Below are 17,390 nucleotides of genomic sequence, written 5' to 3'. Positions count from 1 at the left end.
CCCCCCTGCCCTCCCCTCCCCCTCACCGCCCAAGGAAGTCTCGCGCTCCCAAATCTCGCGAGACCGCGCCCCGCCCTCCCGCGAGGTGCTTCGGGGAGGCCGGTGGCAGCGGCGACGGCTCCGTGACCCCCGACCCCGCGGGACCCCCCCCCCCCGCCCCGTCCGCCCGCCAGAATGAGCTTCCTCTTGTGAGTGGGGCGAGGGCGGCCCTTGGCGGGGGACGGGCAGCTGGGGGGGAGCTGTGGCGTCACGCGCGCGGTGGGCCGTGACATCTGGCGGTATGAGGAGGCTGGGTCGACCCCAGGGAGGCCGGGCGCGGTGCTGGGCTAGTGGGGCTGGTGCTGCTCGGAGCGGCAGGTGAGGGCCCTGCTGAGCCGGGATAGTGGCGATGGCGCCCCCGGGTCTGCCTGGCCTGTGGCAGGGCCGCGCGAAGCCTCGTGCTGCCAACTCTCACGATTCATGATGTGGTTCTTAGAGCCCGCGCTTTGGGAATGTGAAAAACGTCCCCTTTCCTTTTATATGTGTGCATGTGTATATACGTATATAAAAATATAAATACAAATGCGTTCCTGGAAAATGGCGCATAACTTGAATTCACATAAAAGGCACCCACTTTACAAGACAACAAGTAGGGATAGGGAGACATTCCCGGCCCTCGCCTGTGCTGGCCCCCAGACCCATTTCTACCATTTCACAGGGCAGTTTTGGTACTCGCCCACGGCAGACAGTACACACGAGCACAACGTGGTGGTGAATGTTACCATCATGGGGATGGCAACCACAGAAACTCGTGTTGCAGACAAGGAGTGAGGAGCACAGATCCACACGCAAGACCATATTTTGATGCGTCACTCCCACAATGCACCGCGCAAAGCAGCTAACTGTGGGCTTCCCCCACACCAGTCACATAAGAGCATATAACGAATTTTTGGTCTGAAACGGGTCATCGCATAAGAGTGAATTCACACATACGTACACAACCAACATAAAACGAGGGAAACCTGTATAAAAGAAAGATCTGAAGTGTTCCCATTCTCAAAGCATAGACTTTAAGAATCATGCCAGAACTCATGAGAGTTGGCGCGCTGCGTAGTGCTGTGCAGAAGTGGGAGAGTGGCCGCGTCTGGGACAGTTCGCGAAGAGGCTGATCCTGGCTCAAGCAGAAGGTGGGAGGTGGCGACTTCGCAGCTTCTAGCCCCCCTCTCTAGGAGTCAGTGTTTCCATGGGGTTTGTGATAGCAGCAGCAGGGTCCTGGAGACCCTCCATGTCAGGAGACATGGGGCTGACAGTGATGCACGCTGCAAAGGGGCAGGTGGCCCTCAGGTGCTGGGTAGGTTGTGGGGGGAAGACGGTAGGAAGAAGGCCTGGCCCCCCAGCAACAGGTGGGTGGTGGTGGGGTTGGGGTGGCCCGGGTCAGGGTGTCAGTGCCCCGTGGTATAAAGGATCTGTGGGATCCGGGTGTGATCTGGGCGGAAGAGATTGTGGAGAGTAGCAGGGCCCCTGTGAGGCAGCGGCTGGGAGTACGGGGAGGCAAAGGGAAGTGTGCAAGCCAGGGAGGAAGTGTAAGGGGTTCCTCATGGGAGGCCAGCGGAAGCCGTGAGCTGAGGCAGCGGGGTGGGGGTTGGGGGCCCTCTCTGGGCCAGGGGCTGAGCTGCTGAGTATCGCAGGAGAGGGCAACCCCTTATTTGTGAGGGGGTGTCAGGGGAGGGAAGGGAAACTTGCAGGGGGCAGCGGCGTGCAGCAGGCAGGGTTGAGACTGAGGCTTCTGAGTCGGTGTGGGCTTCTGGGTTTGGTGCATGGGGGTGTTAGGGATGGAGGTGCACACTATCTGGCAGATGGAGGGTGCTATATGTAGGTGTGAAAGTTGCAGACAGTGGGATCTGTGGTCATGTAGCCCTGGCCTGAAGCAGGCAACTAATATGATGCAGGCATGAGGCAAGAATGCTGCATGTGTGTGCACATGCTAGCAGTCTTGTGTCAGCGGTTGCAAAGCATGTGCACTAAGTGCCTGTGGTCCTAGCAAAGAAGCAGTGCAAATTGTTGTCAGGTTGTCTGTATTGCTATTGGGAGCATGGCTTCATTGCCCTCCAGAGACTGGAGGGATCTTTCATTGCGTAGCTGAGACATGGAAGGGAAGACGTGGGGCCCTGACTCACCTGCTGCCTGGGGTAGGGGATCCTGTCATCCTGGTGACGGCAGGGAGACCACTTCCCAAAAGAAGCTGAAGGAGAGAGGTGAAAGTCCGCCCTGGAGAGAGGAGGTGGCGGGGCGGGACCTGGGGCCGTAGCCGTAGCAAGTGGTGTCCCAGGCTGCTGCAGGCTGAAACCTTAGGGTAGTATTTGGGGAAGTAAATACCCTACAGGCTGGAGAGGGTGGGTCCCAGGTGGTGTCTTGGTGGGTTTCTCTTGATCTGTAGCAGTGGCATTTGTTGTCCTTGGTGCTGTCTCTGTCCTGCCATCCCTGGCCTCCTACTTCCAAGGTGGAGTGTAGGTGTTCAAAGACGACTGGGAGCAGGGTGTGAGGGAAGGGCTCTCCTCTAAGTACCTGGATGTAGCAGTTCTCTCTGTTGTGGAAAGTGCATTTCTGGGTGTGTCGGGCACTGGGGATGTGCAGGGAGCCTGGGCCCGTGGTTGGCTTTGCATCAGCACATGGCAAATGGCCGGTACCGGGGAGCAGGTCGTGTGGCACCTGTGCTGGAGAAGGAGAGACCCAGTGGTGGCAGAAAGCTGGGACTCAGCATCCTCTGGCTGCAGCAGGTGGAAACTAGCGGTCCAGGCTTGTGAAAGGGGAGTGGTTCCGGGCACCCAATTCGACACATTCTGGAGCCCACTGAAAGCATAAGCATGGCCAGACGCACCAACGGCTACATGGCAGTGGATGTTTTGTTTATGCAGGATGGAGCAAGGGTGGCCGACATTTGGCACAGGCCGAAACTGGCTTGGGTGGGGCATGTAGACAATCAGGGAGGGAGTGGGGAGCACAGCAGGAGACAGAGGGCAGACAGACCAGCAGCAAACGGGACAGGAAGCAGCATAGTGCCAGGAGCCAGAAAAGGCAAGTGGCAGGTCAGGCAGGGGAAGCAGAGCGGAGCGGCTCTCGGGGAGGGCGCTATGCTAACTGGTGCCGCGGTGAGCCCAAAGGTTGGCTCTCGTGTCCAGAGCATCTGGAAAATGACATAGTCGCTCCTGTGCCAGATGTTGTGCATAGTATCGGGGGGGGGTGTCGAGGCAGGGGAGGAGGTCGGCTGCATGGCAGGCGTCTGGAAAACTCAGGCCAGCATATGGGGCAAACAGATAACTGTGTAGCAAGAAGAGAAAGTAACTGGAGGGAAGCTCAGGGGTAGGGGCAGAGGCAGTGCTGTGGAAAAGGGATCATACAGGACAGCCAAAATAGATCTTTGGCTTTCTTTCCTTAGTGGCAGCCGGTCATCAAAAACCTTCAAACCCAAGAAGAACATTCCCGAAGGCTCCCATCAGTACGAGCTCCTGAAACATGCCGAGGCGACCTTGGGAAGCGGGAACCTTAGACAAGCCGTGATGTTACCTGAGGGAGAGGACCTGAATGAATGGATCGCCGTCAATAGTAAGTACAAGGTGGAACGAGCTTGCCTGGGTGCTTGGGGGGTGGAAACGGGCACATGTGCTTGAGTTGGGGACATTGCTGGCAACCACCTGGGGAGTGGCTGGGTGGGACAGAACGAGGCGAGAACAGCCTGAGCAAGGCAGCAGCTGGTCAACCTGACTGGCAGCCCTGTGAACAAACTCTTTCCATTCATCCTGGGCGCACATCAGGCAGCCAGCAGAGTCAGGAAGAGGAAGTTGGCCATGTTGTGGCTGATTTGGAAGGCCTGCAGATCTGGAGAAGAGTGCAAGAAACAGCCCCAGTTGCTGTCATGAGAAAGGATGCTGCCCTTTTGGGTGTGAGGAAGCCTGGGCTGGTGAAGTCTAGGAAAGAATGCCTGCCAGGCCGGCCCTGCTCCTTGTACAGGTAGTTCTGTGCAGACTATCTCGGAGGAGCAGGCAGGTGGTACTTGGCTCAGGCTGGCCAGAATGTGAGCAAGGAGCCAAAGTTTCCGGTCACCTGGATCTCAGTGGGAGGCGCAAGGCATGGTGAAGTGACAGTAGCTGACTGAGTGAGGCCAAGGTGTCGCTGTATACACGTTCAAGAAATAGGGACTCTGGAGAGGCTGATGTGAGGTCAGAACAAACAGCCTGTGTCTGAGACTGGGAAGGGCTGGTGCTAAGGGTGAAGCATATATCAATGTGCGACATGGTGCCTGGTCTTAGGGTGTTATGTGGCAGGCTACCTTGAAGTAGCCTTGCCCCAGTGGTGCCAAGCCAAAGACAAGGCTGTTTGGTGCCTGTAGGAGAATATAGGAAATCTGCCAAAGTGCCAGAGGTGCTCTGTGATGCAAGTGGAGCCTGTGGGCCAGGGGATAATCTATGGAGGCCTCCTGCAGGGGTGTCTGTCAGGTATGGGAATGGAGCGAGAGTTGATGCAGGAGCAGGAGAGCCTTTCCTCCAAGGTGGAGCCTGCCTGGGTTGTCCCCAGAAAGCCAAAACTGCAGTAGTGCTGATTGGTTGCTCCCTAATTGGGAGCTCCCCCACCAGAAGGGACAGCACGACTGATTGTCTGCCAAAGTCACACGGACCTCTCACAGTGGGTCTGTTGGCTTTGCAGCTGTGGATTTCTTCAACCAGATCAACATGTTGTACGGGACCATCACTGAGTTCTGCACAGAGGCGAGCTGTCTCGTGATGTCTGCTGGGCCGAGGTAGGAATTATGCTGTGGGTAACTGGGCACAGTTTGCTGGGGGGAGGGCACGTGTCTGGGAGGCTGTGCTGCGGTGTCCCGCGGGAGTATGCTTCTTGCAGGGTGCACACGCCAGGCAGTATAGAGGTGGACAACAAGGAGCTGTTTAATGCTGGGGGGCAGCGTGACATCAGGCAAGCTGGATTCTGGATGACGTGATGCTGAGTATGTGGGAGAGTAGCAGGAGGTGGGAGAGTCCTGTGAGCGAGCTGGAGAGCATGCAGTCCTCTGGGTGCTTCCTACTCACAGAACAGGGCAAATGGGCTGTCCATGAGTTGATGCTCTGCAGTAAGTGCGACTTGGGCAGAAGGGCTGTGGGGAGTAGCAGTGGCCAGAGGCTTTGCACGGGAATAGCAGTGAGCACTCGGGGCAGAAAAAGGGTCTGTCTATAGCCTGTGGTGCAGGGTGATAGGCCAAATGCAGGAGTTGGGGAAGGGCCTTTCTGGTCCAGGGCCAAGAGCAGCAGGGTCCTGGAGTCTGGGGTGTGAAAACAGCCAAGAGTGATAGGTATGGATGAGCGGGCTGGAGGTGGGGTGCCTGGCCCTCTAGAACGATTCGTGCATGAGGCTGCTCAGGACATGCAAGAGCACATGCCCCAGGAGGAGGCAACACACTATCATGAGGCTGGGGCAGACTCGTGGGTGCAGTTGCATCATCCCAGAAGATGCGTGTATCCGTGACCTGCCAGGTGAATCTGAAAGAGGTGTGGCACAAAATCCTGGTTGCAGCCAGTGTGTCTTGACAGGGGCTTAGGTTTCCCAAGGCAGGCAGGTGCGTTTGGTAGGAAGAAGGCATGGGTCAGGCAGGGAGGGTTTGAGGTGACAGTCGGAAGGATGCCTTGGATGTGTGGCTGGTACATTGCTGGTGCAGATGGCAGCCCAGGCACTGAAAGTGTAGGCACCAGGGCAGGAGGAGAGAAGTTTGGGCTGCTGCGTGGCAGGGCATGCTGTCTGCCAGAGCACTAGCAAGGGAGATGGCTTTGTGCAGTATAGGCGGCAGAGGGAAGCGTCAGCGGAGAGCAGGCAGTCCAAGGTGCCTGACAGGGGAATAACATCAAGTCAGATAAGGGTGAAAGCCTCCCTCAGAGGGGTAGCATGTGTCTTGTCTACTCAGGAACGGCCTCAGTGTGAGACTCGGAGGCCTGCAATTTCCTGTTTCTATGTTTGGGGTGATTTCCTGTCAAAGCTTCCGGCAGAAGCAGCAGGGCTGCATCACACAGCAAGTCAGTCATCGTGTGGGTGAGCGGTACAGGGTTGTGCGGTGGGGTTGAGCCTGGCCCGCTTTCTGGGCTTCGTGTCTACAGGGGTGCTAATGCAGGGGCCTAGAAGCCGTAAGCAGGACCCTCATCCGTGATTCTCAGCCTGAAGAGAGCCATGTGGGTGGGTGGAGCAGCTCGGTGCCTGGGCTATCAGGGTAGCAGGGAGTTCTCTGTGCACTCTGTCACCCTAGACAATGAGGAGACGGCGTGAGACATGTCAGCAGAGTGAGCTAGTGCAGCTGTGGCTGTGCAGCAGAGGCTTCTGCTGGAGAAGGTGCAGAAGAAACCAGTGAAAGTGTGAGAGTGGTGTGCCACAATGTTAGTGATGCCCACCACCTGTGCTTGCTAGAGCAGTGCAATAGATGCTAGTTTTCGGGGCTGACTGGGGGAAGGTTCCTGAGGCATGTAGGTATCGGATGCAGACGTGAGTGTCTCGTGCCGGACATCTGTAAAGGGAATGCCCATGACCAGAGCCTGTCCCCAGGGCCAGACAAGAAGTCTGGCCTGTAGCTGGCAACAGGCACCAGGGGGCGAAGGCCAGGGGCATAGGTGCGAAGCATGAGGGGGTGGGCAAAGTGGTTCTGGGCAGGGCCGGGAGCTTCCTGCCTTGAAATTATGACAGGTGTGGGACCTGAAAGTGGGTGTGGAAAGGGTCCCTGAGGGCACACAGTTCACAAGCAGTGCAGGAGGTACCTCTTTGTCCCGCAAGCGGTGTTACAGAGCAGGCAAAGCGGGGGAGTTGCACAGAAGCCGTGCGATCTGTGCAGGCACGTGCCCTGTGGGATTCCCGGCCAAGTGTCCTGTGTTATCATCCAAAGGGGGAACAGCTGAGGCCCCCTGCTTTGTGGTGCCCTAGTCAGGAGGTCCCTTGAGTTCCTTCTGCATCTTGTTTCATAGATTTCATAGACATTAGGGCTGGAAGGGACCTCGGGAGATCATCGAGTCCAGCCCCCTGCCCAAAGGGCAGGAAGTCAGCTGGGGTCATAGGATCCCAGCAAGATAAGCATCCAATTTACTCTTGAAGGTGTTCAATGTAGGTGCTTGAACCACCTCCGCTGGCAGACTGTTCCACACCTTGTGGGCTCGGACAGTAAAGAAATTCTTCCTTATGTCCAGCCTGAAACGGTCTTGCAGGAGTTTGTGACCGTTCGACCTCGTCATCCCTTGGGGCGCTCTGGTGAACAGACGTTCCCCCAGATCCTGGTGTTCACCCCGATAAACTTATAGGTGGCCATCAGATCACCCCTGAGCCTGCGCTTTTCCAGGCTAAAGAGCCCCGTGGCTCTCAGCCTGTCATCGTAAGATCTGTTTTCCTGACCTCTGATCATGCGCGTGGCTCTCCTCTGGACTCTCTCAAGCTTCTCCACATCCTTTTTGAATTGTGGAGCCCAAAACTGGACGCAGTACTGCAGCTGCGGCCTCACCAAGGCCGAGTACAAGGGGAGAATGACGTCCCGGGATTTGCTCGAGAAGCATCTATGGATGCACGCCAGCATTTTGGTCGCTTTACTAGCAGCAGCATCGCATTGCAGGCTCATGTTCATCTTGTGGTCAATGATGACCCCCAAGTCTCTTTCTTCTGTAGTGCTAACCAACGGAGCACTGCCGAGCCTATAAGGGTGCTGCAGGTTTTTCCTCCCAAGGTGGAGAACCTTGCATTTTTCGGTGTTAAACACCATGAGGTTCTCGTCTGCCCATTTGCTGAGCTTGTCCAGGTCAGCCTGGATCACCCGCCTATCTTCTGGTGTGGATGCTTTGCCCCAAAGTTTGGTGTCATCGGCGAACTTGGCCAGTCCACTCCTAACTCCAATGTCCACATCGTTAATGAAGATGTTGAACAGTATGGGTCCCAGGACAGAGCCTTGAGGGACCCCACTGGTCACAGGGCACCATGATGAGTGACTGCCATCAATCACAACCCTCTGGGTCCGACCACGAAGCCAATTTCCCAGCCAGCGGATCGTGGTGGAGCCAAGGCCACAACTGGGCAGTTTGGCCAAGAGGTGATCGTGGGATACCAGATCAAAAGCTTTTTTGAAGTCAAGATATATGACATCAATCTCTTCTCCCTTATCCAGGTGATAGGTCACCTGGTCATAGAAGGAAATGAGATTGGTCAAACAAGACCTACCCGCAACAAACCCGTGCTGGCTATCCCTTAGGATGTTAGCCTGGGCCAGTCCCTCAAGGATGGCCTCCTTAATAAACTTTTCTAAGATCTTCCCTAGGATAGAAGTCAGGCTAATGGGCCTGTAGTTAGCCGGATCCACTCTCCTCCCTTTCTTGAAGATCGGCACCGCATTGGCCTTCTTCCAGTCTTCGGGCACTACACCAGAGCGCCAGGAGTTTTCAAAGATCCGTGCCAGGGGCTGGGCTATGACGCTTGCCAGCTCCTTGAGTACCCTGGGGTGCAGATTGTCAGGGCCAGCTGACTTGAAGGTATCCAGCTTCTCAAGGTGTTCCTTCACGAGGTCAGCATTGATGGAGGGTAGGGGATCCCCCTCACCCAGATTTCCCTGTCCCATAGCAGGCATGGGCATCCCGTGTTGAGGTCTGTTGGGAGCTGAGGTGCTCCTGAAGTTGGAGAGAGGTGCAGAGCAGTGGGGCCTGCATCTGGGAGCCCCCCCGGGGAGGGTTGCATGCTGCCAGATAAGTGCAGGGGTCTGGTGAGGGCGTCCCTGTGGCACTGTCCTCAGTGTTGTGCCCTGAAGAGGGCTGTGGTTGTATCATGTCTCCTAATGGCGGGCAGCCTCGCCAAACCACAGAATTCTTTCCGTCCTTCTCAGGCTGCAGTCATGCATGGGGGTTGGCCAGCAGCAGGCAGCGCCACAGAGGGTGCGCTCTCTGGAGCCTGAATGTGGGTGTGCTGCTGGGGTGGAGGCAAGGGGAAGGCAAGGTGACAATAAGCAGGGTGACAGGCTCCAAGGACAGCTGCGAAGTGTGTTGTAAGCATCACTGAGAGCATGTCTGGGTGCTGAGCTTTGTCATTGTCTCGCAAGCCTAGTGGGTGCGCACACATTTAAGCAGGTGCCCAACAGAAAGGACAGTAGCCCACAGATTGGCTGAGCTGCAGAGCGTGCCAGCATGTGGCTCTTGGGGCAGGGCTCCTGGAAAAGACAAGCTGCACAGCACGCTTCCTGGGAGGAGAGGCAGACAAGGTGGCCGACAGAGCAGGGACATTAGTTGGCCTGTAAACTGTCCATGGCCAGAGATCATAGGAACTGTAGGGAGAGGCCACAGCGCAGGGGTCAGCAACCCCTGGTACACATGCCAGAGCATGGCATGTGAGGGCATTTTGCTGGGAACACCATAGCTGGCCTGGGCTCTGGGCAGCTGCTGCTAGCCCCGAAGGCCAGAATGGTTGTGGCAGGTGGGCAGGAGGCCACAAGCTCTGCTGCAAGCAGCCACAACTCTGCAGCCAGCAGCAGCTGATCAGAACCTGGGCTAGCTGCAGCTGGCAGACTACAGACAGCGGCACCAGGCTCCAGTGTCCCAGTTGGGCTCGTGGGCAAGGGCAGCTGCACGCGTGCCTCTGGGCAGGTGGCAGAGGTGGAGCTTGGGGCAGTGCAGCCATGGCCCTTCCCCTGTTGTCTGGCTGGGCAGCTGTTGCCAGCAATGAGAATCAGGCCCCCTGCAGTGACTCCACAGGGCTGGGGGTCGGTTTTGCTACTCTGGGCAAAAACATTGCCACTCCTGCCCTAGCAGGAACTCTGGGCAAGGAAAACCTCAGCCCTTGTGACTCAGAGGGGAGCCCTCAGGGTCTCTCTCCTGCTGGGAGCTCAGGAAGGTTCCTTTGTGTGCGAGTGACTGAGAGTTACAGGGCTGTGGAGGACGGCTTGTTTGTGAGTGAGCAGGGCTATGGTGAGGAGGCAGGTGGTGCCAAGTAAAGTGGCATTGAGGAGGTGCTGTGACAGGAGAGTGTTGGGCTACAGAGGAAAGCAACCAGGGCAAAGAGCAGACAGCAAGCCAGGAGGGACTCTAAGCAGAGGAGCATGGTGGACAGGAGGTGGTGTGGGAGGGCCAGCATGGGCCAGTCCAGGCAAACCGTTGGCCCTGGTGCACAGGGCCCTGCGCAGCCTTGCTTGTCTGCTAGCAAGGAGGGTGTATGCATCTGGGAAATGCGGAGCAAACAAGAAGTGTCCCAGGATGGGGAAAGGCATGGATATAGCATGTGTGGAAGAGGAGGCCGAGAGACCAAGTGAGAGTAGATCTAGGCAAGGTGAGGGTGCACCAGAGGAACAGGGCGGGCAGGTGGATGAGAAATGGGCCAGTTCAGTGGCTTTGCTGGGGAGCAGTGGCCTGCTTTGGGCCTGTGAGCAAGTTGCCCAATGCAGGGCCCTTACGGACCCAGCAGAAAACAGGGACGGCAGTGATGGTGTAAGATGACGGTCCAGTCCACTCTGGGAGCTGGGAGTGCAAAATTGGAGTGGCCAGGTGGGGCTGAGAAGAAGAGGCTGGCACATGAGTCGAATGAGAAACCATGCTGAGGGAGGGCAGGCGGCGGAGGCAAGGCTAGGGGTTATCACGCAACCGCCTGCACGCTGAGCAGCAGCATTGACATCTCACGGTGGCTTGTGTTCCCCCAGGTACGAATACCACTGGGCCGACGGCACCAACATCAAGAAGCCCATTAAGTGCTCAGCCCCAAAGTACATCGATTACTTGATGACATGGGTTCAGGACCAGCTGGATGATGAAACGCTCTTCCCGTCAAAGATCGGTAAACCCCCGGTGTCTCGGCAGCACTTTTAGGCAGTGGCCTTGGGTGGAAGAAACAGGCCCAGGCTCTGGGGTTGGCAGGGCACAGGTGTGTTGTGAGGGTGCGGTACAGTGTCCCCTAAGCAGTGCAGAATGGGTCATGGGAACCCGGATTGGCATGCCATGGCAGAGGGTCTCAGGTGAGTCCCTGCAGGGGAGCGGGTCCCAAGGGATGGGCTGCCTTTTTGGGACTGCACCGCTGATGAGGATAGCGCAGCACCTGAAGAAGTTGCATCCTATGAGGCAGAGGAGCAGCAAGGTAGCCTGTCCTGCCAAATGGGCCAGGAGTACTGTAGATTTGGAGGAAGGACCATAACTGCCGGCAAGGGGTAGGCAGGAGGGAATGGCTTGGAAATTGTGCCACAGGCAGTGCCTACAGATTGTGTGCACGTGCAATGTCTGGCAGCAAGGCAGAGCGAGGGCCGGGTCAGCAGAGGAGGTGCCAGCTGTGCTGCAGGTTGTTGCTCCCGCCACTCGGTCCAGGGGCCTGTGGGAGAAGGGGAGTAGGTGACTGCCTGTTGCAGTCTGGGCTGAAGAGTCCTTCTGTGTGTGTGTGTGGGTGTAAGGAGAGCCTGGGTTGTCAGTGGGCCCCTGCGTGGCTCTGGGAGCTGTTGGCGATGCAGGGCTGTGATGGGGGAACCTGCTGGGGCTCTGGCAGGCAGCAGGCATGTTGCTGCAGGGTGCATCCTTTCAGCTCTTGTCTGGCGGCGAGGGATCAGAGGTCCTCCGGCAAGGCAAGGCAATGCTGGCAGGTTCTGGCTATCTAGCAGCATGGCAGGGGCAGACTGCTGTCAGTGCTGCAGCATGAATGGAGTCTGTGTAGCCCAGTGCTAAGAGAAGAGGTCTGGCCGTGGGTCCGGAGGCGAGGTGGGCTACTGGGCATAGCATGTGCATGGCACTCAGGGCGTTTGGCCCTGGCAGCCATGGTCCTTTGTGGGGCCCTGCCTGCATTGGGGGCAAAAAAGCCATAAGTGGGTGAGGATAGTAGGCTCCCTGGGCAGGAGCTCCTTGACAGATGGGCCAGGCTGCCTGTCTGTGGTGTGTCTGCACGGCTGTGGTGCCCCAGTGGGGAGTTGCTGTCTGCTTGATGCCCAGAGACCTGCTGGTGCACAGAGCCTTGTGAAGTTTCCTCAGGGACTTGGCAGGGTGGCAGCAATACCCAGCAGAGCACCCTGTGCTGTGGGGCGTGTCTCTGGGATGGCGAACCAAAGCTGGGGAGCTGCTTGGGCATTGGCAGGCAGCTGTCTGGGCAGCGGGTTGCTCAGGGTAATATTGGCCTGTGATGCAGGCATTGGTGGGTGTGTTCCCTGTGTCCTGTGGTGCAGCAGGTGGTTGGCACACTCCGTCCTGTGCAGGGGAATCCTTGGGCTGCAAGGGCAGCCTTAACGGAGAGCGGCATGCCCCCGGTGACTTCTGAAGTGGGAGCGGCGGTATGTGAGGCGAGGGGTGGAAGTGGAGCCCCTCTGGCAGGCCTTGAAGGCCAGGCAGTCTGGGGAGTGGGACTGTGCAGCATCCTTGGAAGGGGTTTCTGCATGGCAGCCTACCCAGGCTGTTTGGCAGCACGTGGGAGGACAGGCAAAGGCCTCTCCCTTGTTAGAAGCAGTGCCGCTCTTGCAGTGCAGGTAGTCCTCCCCAGGAGCGTCTTGCCCAGGCAATGTGTGGTGTGGTCTGTGGGCTGGAAGTAGATAGCAGCCATCCAGCTGTAGAGAAGCAGGCCCTGGGGAGGTGATATTCAGGGGTGCATGTTGTGCCGTGAGCGGCATCCCAAACAGGGTCAGTCTCAGGGGGCTCATTTGTGGGCCGTGCAGCTTGTGCAGGGCATTCCTCCTAGTGCCAGGGGTGGCTGGTGGCAAAGATGCGGAGAGTAACAGGCTCCCGCTGTGTCAGGTAGACCACATGCCGTAGAGCAGAAGCATGTATGCACCCACGGGTAGAAGAAGCCGCAGCTGAGCAGTCAGTTCAGGACGGGCTACGTGCCGGGGAATCCTAGGCAGTCTGGCTGGGCTGGGGCAACAGCAGTCTCCGTACTCCTCAGCTAACTGTTGCCAGAGGAGTGATGGGTGACAAAGGTGTGGCCAGTGTCATGCCGGTCAGTGCAGGGGCAGAGGCCTGTCTACCTGTGCAGAACAAGGCTTGGCAGGCACAAGGGTTGGGGCAGCCTTGCGTCTGTGTGGGCTTGCCTGAACCATGGTCTTTGGTGGTCCCTTGCAGGCGTCCCCTTCCCCAAGAACTTTATGTCAGTGGCAAAGACAATCCTGAAGCGACTGTTCCGGGTCTACGCCCACATCTACCACCAGCACTTTGATTCAGTGATGCAGCTCCAGGAGGAGGCCCACCTCAACACCTCCTTCAAGCACTTTATCTTCTTTGTGCAGGTGAGGGCAGGCGGTCGGCGGGAGCTGGGTGGGTGGAGCGTGCCATGGGCCCGCAGCTGTGGAGGGAAGAGGGTCTCCAGGTGGGAAAAGATGAATGTCCCAATGGCATGGCGGGTGGCCTCCTGGGGAGCAGGTGGCCAGAGCAATGTGGCTGGGGCTGTCACAAGGGCGGAAAGGATCAGGCAGGGAAGCACTCTGTGTCACAGTGCAGTGAGGGATGCATGGCAGTAATCGAGTGTGCTTGCCATGGCCTCTGGCCTCTTGTAGTGGCAGGCTGGGAGAGTGGTGAAGGGGCAGGATGGCAAAGGGCAAGGGTGTAGTTAGAAGTGGGGGGTGGGCCCCCTTTGGGGGTCCTGAATGCATCCAGAAGCACTGGAGGAAGTGGCCCTGCGTGCAGAGGAAGGGACTGGGTGGCAGTCTGGTGCATCTGGCAGCCTGGGACACTGTAGGTTGTGAGGAAGCCAAGGGGTGTGTGGAGAGGGGCAGGATGTGCCGTGGACAAAGGGAGGCTGTGTAGACAGAGCGCGTGGGGGTGGCGCGGCTTTCCCAAGTCACCAAGGCTGAGCGGTCACCTCACCTAGCATCTCTGATCTCTGGCAGGAGTTCAATCTGATCGACAGGCGGGAGTTGGCTCCGCTGCAGGAGCTCATTGAGAAGCTGGGCTCCAAAGACAGATAGGCCCGTCCCGGCCAAGCGTGGCCCGCTGCGGGACTCAGCCACTCCCTTTCGCTTCCTCTCCCGGCCGCAGCTCTTTGCCGGCCACTCTGTCTGCGACACCGCCAGCCTTGAAGCCGGGCCCGGTCGGCAGAAAGCGGAGATTTGCTCGGCGGACCGGCGCATCAGAGGCGGGGGAGATTGCTTTGTGACAAGGCCTTGGGCTGCCAAAGCCTGGCTGCGTGCCATCGGAGACTGCCCAGCAGGTCTAGCGCCTCTCCCAAGCAAGGCAGCGCCCTGTCTTTGGACCTCCATGATGGTTCGTTCGGCTTCCTTGCCAGCCTTGGCTGTGCAGTCCTGCCAGTGCTGGGCCTTTCTCTCTGCTGACCCTGTCCTGTGGGATGGGAACCTTTGAGTATGCAAGTAAAGTTTTGATATTCTCTTAACCTGTGGTCCTGTGCTGTGTCCATACTGAGGCAAACATGCTTACTGGCAGCGGGAGGAAGCTGGCGGAATAGGGAAGTGACTATAATGCAGGACTGGGGGGTGGGGGGGTGCGCAGTGAATGGGTGAGCTGATTTTATAGGAATGGCAGTGCGGAGCTGATGGGGTGGTGTAGCGGCATTTGCACTGGCCTTGGGGGAATGTGATGCTGGGATGCAGGTTAGCAGGAGATCCTGGGTGTGTGTGTGGGCAGCAGTAGGGCGCTATCTGTGGCATCAGGGTCCAAATGGCTGTAGCTGAAAGGTAGTTGTGGGGTCCTGGTTGGGAACACAGGCTTGCTTTGTGTGGAGAGAGGAGCGGGGCCAGGGAGCACGGAGGCACTTTGGCATGCCAAACAGAGACCTGGGGGCAGGCAGTGGCATGCGCCAGGAGGGAAGGGCTGTGCCTGGCCAGGTGGGTGGCATGCAGTGTCCTGGCAGTGGCCTGGAGTGGGGTAAGGGACAGCTGCTGCTCTTTCAGGGCAAGTGATGTGTGTTGTGATGGTATGACTGCCTCTGGGTTGTAGGTGGTGTGCTGGGTGGTGGTTTGGGGTTAGTGGGTAGGTGTGGGGATCTTTGGCAAACTGGGGAGCAGGGGGCTTGGGCCCTGAGGATCTCGGGCCAGGCTGCAGCATGGAGAAGCAGCAAGCTATATCCAGGGAGGTGGAGGAGAGATGCAGTATGCGGTGTGGTTGGAGTCACAGCTGCCAAAGGCTGGGAGAGCAGGGACTTACGGTGGCAGTTGCTGGGAGGAAAGAGCAGTGGGACAGAGTGGAAACGTGGGGGGCAGCAGGAGGAAAGCTGAGGTGGGGTGAGGCTTGCTGAACAAGAGATATGGGGGGAGTCCTGGGAGGGAGAGCAGTCCTGGAAGGAAAGGGGTGGGCCTGTGTAGAGACCAGGTAGATGGTAAGGCACCCCAGGTGGGGTCTCGAGGGCTGCTTGGTGTGGCCTTGTGCAGGCTGCCAGGCTGGGGAGCAGTCGGTTGTGTCGGAGCAGTTGCACACAGGTCACTGGGGTGGTGGCCAGGGGGGCGGTGACGATTGGGTCGCCTGGAGTGTCCTGTGGGAAAGCTGTCAGCATAGGCCTTTCTCCTGGGCCACAGGTGATGGTGGAGGGGTGCGGTAAGCATATCATGGCCTGCATGCAGGCTAGGCAGGAGCAGGTGTCTGAGCAGTGGCCTAAGAAATGTGTTGCATTTGGGGGATGCTAGGTGAGGGTCCCACTTGGTAACAGAATAGGTGGTGATAGAGCAGGATGGCACCTGCCATCATGAGGTGGGGTGGGAGCTGTGTGTGGCAGAGGTGGTTGGCCTTTGGCAGGGTGCCTGCAGGTGATGGGAGAGAAGGGCCAGGCATGGTCCCAGCAAGCAGTAGGTGGCCAAGGAGGGGTATGTGCGACTCCTATCTTGGGGCTGCCTGTGGAGTGGATGAGTTGTGTTGGGGATTGGAGCAGTTGGGATGTCAGAGAAAGGAGGCATGTGCTGGCTCTGAGGGGTCTGTGGGCTTGGAGGGGCAGCGGTTGTGCTGTGGAGCTCAGTGGCACGGCCCAGGTGGAGGGCATGGTCGGGTGCAGGGTGTGAGGCAGGCCAGCTGGTGGGGCGGAAGGGTGGGCAATCCCCAAAGTGGAGTCTGTTTGTGGACAGAGCCAGCAATGGCTGTGGGTTGTTTGGGGGATGACAGGGCAGGTATGTGTGTAGGGGGAGACAGTTGCTGTCCTGATAAGGCCTAAGGAGTTGGCAGTCACAGGGCAGTGTGGGGTGGTTGTGGGTGCTGGGAGATTTGTGCTGGCAGATCTTTGTGGCAGGGGGCAAAGTGTGAGTGCAGCAGAAGCAGCTGCAGGGGGCTGCTGGTGGCAGTGTTGTCCTGGGTGTGTGTTTGGAGGGGCGTCTAAGCAGACGGTCGTGTTTCAGTGGGCACTGGGAGGTGTAGGATTTGCATCAGTGGTAGGTGGGTGCTCTGTGGTGCCTGGGAGCAAGATGGCATGTGGGGTGTTGTGAGGTCAGGGCATGTATCGGTCTCAGGTTGTGCTGCCTGGATCTGTCTTTGCTGCAGCGCTTTGGGGTGGGGGTGGAGGCCATGGGTGCTGTTGCCAAAGAGGTGCTGGTGCAGTGTGTTGCCAAGTAAGGTTGTCTGGGTAGCTATGATATCATGTACTAGAGCAATTGAAAAGATGGAAAAAAGTGGTTGGCAGGCTCTCTGGCACAAACACCCTTTTGTAGCCGTAGGGAGAGTCTCCTGGTGTTGTGTGTTGCTGGAGGTAGAAAAGGTGATTTGCAGTAAGAAAGCTGTGAAGTTGCCAGTGTGCGGAGGATAATGGGGAGAAGGGGTGAGGTGTGTGGGTGTGAGTCATGGGTGGGGAGGGAGGAATGTGTGCACATTGCAAGGTAGGCCACTGGTGACTTTTGTTCGACTGTCAGAGGAGGATGGGGATGGGCTTGGCTGTGCCCAGGGACTGGTCAGCAGTGGGTGTGGGGAGTCATGCTGAGCTGGGTGTGGAGGAGATGGGGCAGTGGTACAATTCCTATTGTGCGACAGGGGCGGGGCCCTGGGATGGGGCTTGGAGGAGTCTCTCCTGCCCAAGTGCTGTGGGGTGTGGTGTGGTGCTTGAGGACTTAAGCTCCTTGGGAGGTGTGAGCATGTGGCCAGAGTGCTGTGGGTGAGGAGGTACCTGAGTGCCGGAGCTGCCCTGCGCTGTGCGGTGCAGTGCAGGTGCCACACCAACCTGGGGCCCAAGTGGAGCAGGAGGGATGTGATGTTCCCTGATGGTGGCAGGTGCTGTGGGTGGGAATCCATGGCAGTGTGTGTGATGCTGAGTCCTTTGGGGGAGGGGGTTGATGTTCCCTGCTCCCCTCCCTGCCAGCCCTGGGGAGGCCTAGAGGGAGTGGGGCAGGGAGTGCTGGTGACAGGGCCTGCCCAGGGAGGGTGCTGGTGCCTGGGCAGAATGAGGGGGCCCTGTGCCTCACTGCCAGGCAGAGTGCAGGTTAGCTGCACACTGCCCCAGCTGACACATCAGCCTGACTCCTTCACATGGCTCCCATCCAACACCCCCTC

The 17,390-nt window shown here is 58.1% G+C and overlaps 1 protein-coding gene across 1 annotated transcript; it reads left to right on the top strand.

Moving 5' to 3' along the window:
* The first annotated feature begins 46 nt into the window (after positions 1-46).
* Positions 47-14,304, top strand: MOB1A (MOB kinase activator 1A). The gene is made up of 6 exons (XM_090052858.1): positions 47-188; positions 3,416-3,582; positions 4,681-4,774; positions 10,658-10,791; positions 13,041-13,204; positions 13,805-14,304. Exons 1-6 carry the CDS (start codon positions 175-177, stop codon positions 13,880-13,882), a joined length of 651 nt encoding a protein of 216 aa, XP_089908984.1. The 5' UTR covers positions 47-174; the 3' UTR covers positions 13,883-14,304.
* The last annotated feature ends 3,086 nt before the right edge of the window (positions 14,305-17,390 follow it).

The sequence above is a fragment of the Crocodylus siamensis genome, chromosome 6 (genome assembly GCF_052110815.1).
Source record: "Crocodylus siamensis isolate JL-2025a chromosome 6, ASM5211081v1, whole genome shotgun sequence".
Taxonomy (NCBI): domain Eukaryota; kingdom Metazoa; phylum Chordata; order Crocodylia; family Crocodylidae; genus Crocodylus; species Crocodylus siamensis.
Note: the sequence above shows the minus strand (reverse complement) of the source record. Positions and strands in the feature narration are given on the sequence as shown.

What these genes read in the sequence shown, in the direction of transcription:
- MOB1A (XM_090052858.1), top strand. An exon ending in TGAATGGATCGCCGTCAATA is followed by an intron (nt 3,583 to 4,680) that starts GTAAGTACAAGG and finishes TTGGCTTTGCAG; the next exon opens with CTGTGGATTTCTTCAACCAG. An exon ending in GCTCTTCCCGTCAAAGATCG is followed by an intron (nt 10,792 to 13,040) that starts GTAAACCCCCGG and finishes GGTCCCTTGCAG; the next exon opens with GCGTCCCCTTCCCCAAGAAC.